This window comes from Patiria miniata, unplaced genomic scaffold (genome assembly GCF_015706575.1).
Source record: "Patiria miniata isolate m_02_andy unplaced genomic scaffold, ASM1570657v1 HiC_scaffold_5, whole genome shotgun sequence".
NCBI classification, from domain to species: Eukaryota; Metazoa; Echinodermata; class Asteroidea; order Valvatida; family Asterinidae; genus Patiria; species Patiria miniata.
The window spans coordinates 404400-413657 of NW_024037072.1; the positions used below are offsets into that span (position 1 = coordinate 404400).

Genomic DNA, 9258 nt, shown 5'->3' on the forward strand with positions numbered 1-9258 from the left:
TACAAAAAGAAGGAAACGCACAGCAATTTTCACCTACTGGTACTTGTTGAGCATATTTCAAAAATTCAATGTAATGGTATGAAAACATTGATCTTTAAACATAAGTGACGAAAAAAATGATTGAAAATGCGTCTTTTGTCTCTGAGATATCGAAGTTTAAAAATTCCATGTGCCAAACCTGTTTGTCCGCGGACGGCTTTATTCCATCTGCTTGACTGAGCTCCAGAGCTTGATTTGAAGATAAAAAACACTGCACTAGACTTACATGTACAAGTGGACAACAGTGATTTTGCCGACTTGTATTAAAATTAGCATAATAACACTTTCTTGCGATTTTGATAAAATATTTTTGTCACCATGTATGGTTAAAGAGCTATACTTCACTACATTATAAAAAAAAAACCAGTTCAAATAAGTTACATGTAAGTAAGTAAGTTAAAATTCCTGTCAAAAGTGGGTGTCCTTCTTTTTGCACCACCCTGTAGAAAAGGCTTTCAATTATGAGTACAAAACATTTTACTAGCAGTGTTGTACATGTAGTTAAATTGTAGCACAAAAGAGAGTCTGAGTATTTTACTCTAATTTGAATATGTTTGCTTTGGATTTGAAGGGTGGGCCTGTTGTCCTCTGCCTGAATCAATGACTGACTGACTCCCCGACTGACTGACTCTGATTCACTGATTCACCGAGTATTAATAACATCCAGCTGTCATTGCAGCTGCCATGTTCTGCATGGAAGCTATACTATCATCCTACATCTTATCAAAAATGATGCCTGGTTTCATAAGATTTGTTATGGATTCACGACTGCATAGCCCAGACACCACAATACATAGGCTAGATGTCCTGTAGAATGTGAAACTTGGTTATTACACAAGTGTTAGATTTTGGAAGATTCCAGAGGCATCTAAAAACAACTTGCAGTGAATCAGGTTAATTATTTAGGAGTTTTAGGATCTGTTACTCAAGCAATCTCGGGTTTGGGATTCATGTGATAATATTAATGTCAAAGGTCATGACCTGCATACCTGATTGGTCAGTTATGGATATCGGCACCTTGACACGAGCAGACTGGTAGGTGTTTGTGTTCAGTGCTAGGATCTGTTAGGATGAGAGGAGATAGGAGAAAATAGCTAAACAACACAAAGGTCCTTGAAATGTCATAAAAATAGGTCAATGAGTTATGATATCAGCAGTCAAGAACTGAGCCAATTTAGCAGAAACACTGTGTTCACCATAGAAATACACTATGTTAACCTAAAGCACCATTTCACGTTATGGATGTGTTAAAGGTTGCACCCACATGGAGATTCTATTGCTACGTCACTTATTCTTAAAACAAATTTTTCCTCTGAGAAAAGAATGTCTTTAACTGTGCTTACTGCTTACAGTCTCTGTAACAGAGGCTCTGCTAGCAGAAAATTGTATGCTTAGCATCACCATGAAATTGGGGCCTGGTTAATGTCAATAATACGATATTGATGCCACACTTCCAACAGTTCAACCCCAAGGGCTTCAATGAGGCATTGGTCTAGCTACGGTCCCCCTAAGGCCAGACAATGAAGCATTGGTACAGAGGGATATAAACGACACCTTCCCCCTACTTCCTTTAGTCTTGTGACTTGCACTCGATGAATTCCGATTGGTAATTATTGACGACAGCTGTGGAAGGGTCAGGGGATAGCTTAATCCTTCCGCTGTCCTTCTTTTATCAACTTCTTGGTCATCAACGAGGGACCGATTTCTTGGCACAGCTTAGCATGCTAACTTCAGGCAAACTAAGCAGTAAGCGCAGGAAAGACCAAGCTTATTAAAGTTGTTTAAATAGTGACACAAAGTCTATGCAAGCATTGCCGTGAGCTTAGCACATTTCCTTTTTCTGCTGCCAATTACGCAACTGCATGAAACGGGACCAGATTTTAACCAACAAAGTCATCAAGCAACAAGAACAACATACACTCGTTATTGTTATTATTCATCTCTATTTCGAGAAGTTATCCTCATCAGTGCTTGAGCAAATCTCTGCCTTTGCTCAAACTTTGAATTGAAAGCAGACTAGGAAGGAAACTTTTGTTTGAAACGTGACAGGAAAACTCTGAGGAAATATTGCCTGCGTAACGTGCAAGTCACCGACTAAGAAATTCAATCAGGAATCAAAGCAGGGTTGAACCATGACACCAACCTGAGATGACTGGAAATGAACATGATATGAAGACTACAGAAACTGTGAAAATAGTAAATGCATGTTGCACACTGATGATAGCACATCTGTAAACCAACTGTTAACAGGTGTGTTATCTTTTGGAAACACAGTTCTGGCAACGCCTCCCTGCCCCCACCTAGCTCCCCTAGGAAAGCAAATATAACAAAGTGTGATATAATTATGTCCCCTGCCTAAGAACACTTGCTATCAACAAATACTAAAAACAGACAAACAAGCAAAAGGTTGATATCTATAAGAAACTTGAACGTGCCAAAAATCTGAATGATTCAAATTTTCTAAAACCTGCACACAAATTGTATATCTTGTTGAGTTTTTGATTCAGTAAAAAACAAACATACAAATAAAAACATACTTCAAGAGTGATGTCACCAATATTGTCTGCATCAGGTGTGCCATACACGTAGGCTTGACGGGCGGGGTCTGTCTGAATGTAGCTCAACCATTCTGGTAAACCCGGCTTACCGACAAGGGAGGGTTTGTAGACAACTGGGCCGGGCTGGTCTGGACCTGAAAATATCATGGGTCATGAAGGGCAAGAACTGTGAATGTCACTGAGCTATAAGGGTATAAAATAGAACATTTAAAACATGCCACACTGTATTCATGTGCACATCAAATTCAAATACAACCGTTTGAATGCACTTCTCATGATGCCTGCAAGCGTTATTCTCCACATTAAACTGAACTCTATGGAATCATCTCAATATCAGCGCCATTTCAGTCTACTAATTGACATCAAAACTACGCTCACTATGGGGAGGAACTTACGCTCACTATGGGGAGGAACTTACCTACAATCCAAGGTAAAAGTTTGATAACTGTTTTAAGAAAGTGTACGAGTACAAGTAAGCGTATATATGTACACAAACTTTTGTAAAAAACATTTTGGAATAATTCAATTCAATTTATTATTATTAACCATCATGATTAATACCAACTGGTCACACCTCTATATGGTTTTAATAGAGGAACATGTATTCTGTGTAATTTTACAAATAATCATGGAATATTACCATTTATTCATAGTCTTTAGCTTTTTCATAATTGAATTGAATAGTGCTTTCTTTTCATCCATATGTTGGATTTTTGTCTTTCTAAATTAATCTAACATTGCTACAATGTAGTCACAAAAACCTGCTATTTGAGATAACTTTTATGATTTGGCTATCTTAGCTTTTACAACTACTTTGTGACAGAATAGCACTGACAATACCTTCATCTGAATGACCCTGGAGACTGATCCCTCTCTAAAAGTGGCCATAAAATGTCCAGCTTTGTAAGTCACAGATCTCTGGAGAGTGATGATTTTATCCAGACTAATTAAATTTCCTTGCAAACAGAGAAACCTTTCATCCTTGGTACATGTAGTTTATCTATTGAATAATCATCAAGGCTAATGAAATCCGACCAGCACAAAGGTTCTTCTGGCCATTGACCCTGCATGGATTTGTTACAATTCGCAAGGGAAATAACTGCGACTTTGGAGTCTATAATCTTAAAATTGTAAATCTGATCAAATGCAATTTATCAGTTACTACTTCCTAAAAAAATTAATCTGTGAGGATTTGCCTTAAATCATCCAATATCTACATGGCAAATTGAGTTTATAAAATATAAAACTGGGGATTTTTTGCACACTTACATTGTAAAAAAAAATTAATGACCAAAAAAAGCAAACTAGTATTAAATCTATTAATTTACCCAATGAGAACGGTCCAAAGAAGTTCTCTTTCTCAAAGACGTATTGGAAGTTGAAGCCCACTGCTGCCTGCTCACACGACGACAGAGAAATGGTAGAAGCAATGACTGCAGGAAACCAGGGAAGAAAAGTATACAAAATTGTAAAAATTAGGCATTTTAAAGTTGCTAAATAGTTGGATCGGTACAAAGGGTTGTAACAGAGTTTTATCAGGTAACATTTTAGTTCAAAGTTGAAAACTGGAACCAATTTCATGGAGGTGCTAAGCAGAAATTTTGCTCAATGCATGAAGCAAATGTCAGGGAACCAGTCACAAACAATAAACATTGCATGACGTTTTGGATGGTAACGTGTTTTTTGCTAAGCAAATTCATTTTTTAGCTTAACACATTTCTGTGTTTCGCAGTTCCATGAACTTGGCCCTAACTTGTTTCCAATTCCTTGTACCTAGTGTCAATACAAGCGCCATGTCCCCTTTCCTTCATGTACGGGACTGCTGTGCGCTACCTTCCGATGGGAAATTGCCGACTTCTGCTCCGGTAATGCTTCAGTTCCTTGAACAAAGTTTTGCCTCTTAGACTACATATTAGTGTAAGAGCATTCAGTCTATTATTTAATGTGTGTGCACATTTTACAAACTTGAACTACCCACATAGGTTATTTACGATACATTTCTTTTTGAGAACGATTGTTCAATCTTCACTGCCATTTTTGCTGAACCCGATGGGACAGGCTACCATCCTGTGTCTGACTGAGTCACTGACTGACTTGATCACTAAGTATACATGTGAATAATGTCTTAAAATGAGACTTTCGATTCAAGCTCAACTAGTCAAGCCTAGTCTCCCTTTTAAGGATGGAGGGGTGCACATGCAATGACAACTTGGCAAAAAGTGGGGGACTTCCTGAAACAGCGCACGACAGAGGCTGATATTTTGGTGCGTGTGTGGCGTTTTCCTTGCTGAACCCTCCAAGGATAGGTATACACGTACTTAGTTGAGTTGAGTCTTGCACTAGTTACTGAGTCATGCCCCGGTTCAGGTTGGCAAGCAACCAAAAGAGCCAAGTCAAAAACAAATTAACGTTAGGAAATCTTAATAATTTGTGTTTTAAAAAAGAAGGGGAAAGACAAGTTTCAAATGATTCAACTTAAAAAAAAAAACCTTCCTCCTTCCTGGGGAGAAAAGTTAACGCCCTTTGCAAATCTTCCTACTTTTTTCTGTCCTGTTAGGAAAAATCCTCAATTTAAAGATGAAAGCCTGCATAACATCACTGTTTTATGACTTCTATCTCTGAAAATCAATGTAAAAACATGACTTTTCTTGTTGCTAGAAGATTTAATCTAGACTTAAGGAATGCCTGTCGTTGTAATACAAAAGTCTGAAATTCAACCTTCCATGCAGAAAGTCATTACAAGTGACCAGGTTGAACACAAAATCTTGGAAAAACAATCTTACAAATTGTAAAGACTGAAACTTATATTTATTTGTGCTGCATTTGTCAATTAAATCCTTGGAAAGTCTTCTTTTCAACACTGACTACAGAGAGAGCCCCCAAAATGAAAACTCTTGGCACTCTACTCGGAACTACACCAGCGGCAAAAACTTGCCAAGAAACCGGATAGGACAGTCCACTTCAATCCAAAAGGGGTGTGAACTTCCAAGTAGATTTGAGGGGATTTTGTTTTCATTACAGAGGAAGTTCACGCAACTTTCTTTTTGGCAGCAGAAGCAAAGCGCTCGCTCGCGATGACTGATAATATTTTTTTTAGTGAAGGGGGCGAGGGGTAAAGATGTAGCGAGATTCACCAAGGGAAATAGGATGCTTGCACCGCTGAGTACCAAAGTGACCTGTAGACAGCACAGCCTTCTGGGTACTTGTGTAGGCTCTGACGCTGGACTTACAACTATTTGACAGGAATGGTGGTGGGCTAACGGACAGGAGCTATCATCGTTGGCATTTTTGTTTTTATTTTGTTTTCATCTTTGTTTTGATTTGGTGTTTTGATACACACACGTGTAAGTCAAGATGGCTGTCGTTATGCGCACATTTCTCCCGGTCCAACTCGGGCATAAGAAGACAATCCACATCAGGTTAGTTTTTTCCCCATAAATATCTTTACATACATGTAAATTTAACGTGCATAGGATAATATTAGAATCCTGAAATTTGAAGTATTTATTAAGGCACCATATTAGTGCATGGACTCCGATGATGGGTTATTAATGTCATGATAAACTCTGAGCTACTTGTAAACAAATTCCTTCATGATCTCAGCAGTGAACCTACGAAGAATGGTAAGGAAATAAGAATTTAGCTTGATAAGGTTTTGCTATAGGAGTTAAAGTTTCAGTTTTTGAATATGGCACAATGTACATTTGTACTTTCTAGGAAAAAAACACGAGCTTAATTTAGGAAAATTGTTCTGTTTTGCTTGAAAGAAAAGACGCTCGGACTACATCCTCTGAAATCATTCAAATTTTTTTAAGGAATTATTTTGATTAGATCACTCAATGCACTGTACATTATTTAAATAGTCTGATGTTTCTTTTGACACATTTTATTCATGAGCTAGTAACTCATAATGTTTTTGTTTATATCATTTTCATGTTCGTACGTTGGGGTAGCACTGTACATGTATTGTACACATTCACAAACATGTTAACAAAAAGTCTGGGCATCATTCCACCACTAAAGACATTTTTTTTATGAAATAAATGAAAACTAATTTTGAAGATAACAAAAAAAAGAGAGTTTAAAACCAGTCTGTGTTTTATCAACCATTTTAAACCACCCAAGTAACAGACTCTCGGCCAATAGGAATGGGTAAATCTTTAGCTTTTATTCAACCACAATTCATTAACGGGGCCTGTGGAGGTAAAGGGGGGGGGGGGGAGATTGGGAGGTGTAGGGTTTGGCCCAGGTCTGGTATATAGGCCTATAATATGACACAGCAATCTCAGTATGATACAGCACAACGCCTAGCTCATAGGGCCTAAGATTTTCCAGGGTCGTTGTCAGTTCTTTTGTGGGATCATCTTCTTATGAGACAGCTGTTAGGGTTGGTCATGGTATGACCCAGACAGGTTTTCCTGTGTCCAGATTCTCTCTGTAAGTCACAACAATAAACAGACAGCAAAGACAAAAGTACATCGTCACCCAGATCGAGGTAATCCTGTCATCAGCACAATTTCCTTTTTCACCATAAAATTTCCAACTGAAAAAAGGTTATTACACATTAACACAGGGTTAGTAAGCTCAAAGTCAATGCCACATTAGACTGCCTTTCCACCGTACATGATTTCATCTGCTGGTTGACCATTTTGTAGTGACCGGTACCTTCTTCCAATCCAGTCACATTTAATGAGAATATTTACACGTATGCACAATCTGACACAAACATGCAGAATGTGCACATTGGATCATGTTTTGGAGATTATGGGGACTAGGTTTGAGTGTTTACACTTGTACTGAGTTTGCTTTGGAAAGTGGAGCAAATTAAGACGGTTAGTCATACTTCCTGATATGGTCAACCCTGACTCGAATCGAGGGTCTATACATGTACATGCACAGCAGCGTGTACCAGTAATAGTATGTTATATTCATGTGCACTAGTCTACTGTGTACAGATGTACACTACATGCCAACGCTTAGCACTTCAGACATTGTCACATTTGCACAAATGGGAAAAAAGTGTCCGTACCAGTTGACTTGCCATAAACTGTATGACTCTATCAACAATCATAGGACTTGGAGTGAGTCATACGAAAGTGTTAAGATATTATATCATGACAACCGCTACAAAGAACCTGCAGAAAAATAAAACCTGTATTACCCAACTGTCCAACATTTCTTTAATTCTTCAAAGTGCCTTTACACTTATGCACTCCTTTGCCTTGTTTCAGGTTGTCAGGACGCTGATTTCGGGCTCAATTCAAATCTTGACACGGCAACTTTTAAATTGAAACCGAGATCCTAGAATATTGTTTTCTTGGAATATATGCAGCCCTCACAGAGCTAAAACTTCTTCAGGTTAGGCCCCCCCAAAAAGTCTCCGGTTTCTGGTATGGAGCTTGCCCCAAAAGTGGTGCGGCAACGCTGCTTTTTTTTCTTTTACTTTTTTTTTCTTCATATATCGGCTGATAACTGCAAATGGTGCCCGACTAAATTTAGTACAAAATATACGGCAGTCCAGAGAGGCCACATAAAGCTTATACTCGAACATAACCCTATCTAAAAACACGTTAAAATTGTGCAGCAGCAGGATTCCAGTCAAACCAGTGAGTTTGGCAGTTTTGAGACATCATCTAACATTGAAAAAAAAAACGTTTTTCATTTTGCCGACGCGCATGGCTACGGCGACGCTACATGGCTAGAGTTTGAGCACTTCTGTTGCAAAACTAAAAAAAAAAAAAAATGCACAAATGACAAGTGATCTACCCTACCTTTAAACCTAACTTGAAGAAATAATGACACAGACAAACATAACACAGCTGCTAGCAGCTGCTATCATTAAGGAACTGTCAGCTGTCTGGTCCCTTACATAATACTCACATTGTCTCTAATTTGAAAACAATGCGAAAGTGTATATATTTTGTAAAACCAGTATTAATTTCTTAATATCTAAAACTATCTATTTATTTTGCCGTTTCATTTAATGTGATCACAATGTGGTAAATAAAGAATGAATGAATGAATGAAAATATTGTGTTTTACAATGCCATATTTTAAAATAATATTACGGCTGCTGCATGCTGTCTTAACGATAGACCCATGAACGTGGCTTGTAAAAGAAAACTACACGTTCACGAGTCTATCGTAACGATAGCCTCATAAAAATAACGAAAAATTAACAAAAAAGCCTCATGTCTTTTTTGCCATAAGATTAAGAATGCGCAGCGCACACTGCATATATAGGCACACAGCCACCAGCGCGTCAGCTCAGCGCCCACAGCCAGGGGCCGCAGCGTGATATCTACAGCAAGCCAGCGCCAGTGTGCTGCCCGTTGCCCGTGCGATCATCATTCGTATATCGATAAGCGAAATTATCATACCAAAAACAACAGCATAGACAGAGATCGATGCCATGGTAGTCTTCCACATTGATCGGCTTTTGATCTTCATGCGATGGAGAACCCAAACAACAAGGAAAAGTTGCAAAATTCAACGTATTTTTAGGGTAATTTTCGGTGAATTCGTCGCCTTCAGCATATACCGCATTCAGTACACAAACGGGAAGATCTTGTTATGTTGACCTGCGCTGGACACAACCACTTCTAATGAGGGGGGTTCAGATGGGATCGTTTGACAATTTAATTTATTCTACTATTTATCT

General features: G+C 38.4%; 1 protein-coding gene across 2 annotated transcripts in view; it reads right to left on the reverse strand.

Moving 5' to 3' along the window:
- Positions 1–9190, reverse strand: part of LOC119740229 (epsilon-sarcoglycan-like) — a 33367-nt gene extending 24177 nt beyond the window's left edge. The window contains exons 1-4 of one of the 2 annotated variants that reach the window (XM_038215464.1): positions 4371–4512; positions 3926–4030; positions 2577–2731; positions 1029–1101 (exon numbers count right to left, since the gene is read on the reverse strand). In XM_038215464.1, coding sequence (XP_038071392.1) covers positions 1029–1101; positions 2577–2731; positions 3926–4030; positions 4371–4392 — 355 coding nt within the window. In that variant the 5' untranslated portion in view covers positions 4393–4512. Of the gene's footprint in view, positions 1–1028; positions 1102–2576; positions 2732–3925; positions 4031–4370; positions 4513–8977 lie in introns of those variants that run through there. The other variant, XM_038215463.1, reaches the window with a different exon arrangement.
- Between the last annotated feature and the right edge of the window lie 68 nt (positions 9191–9258).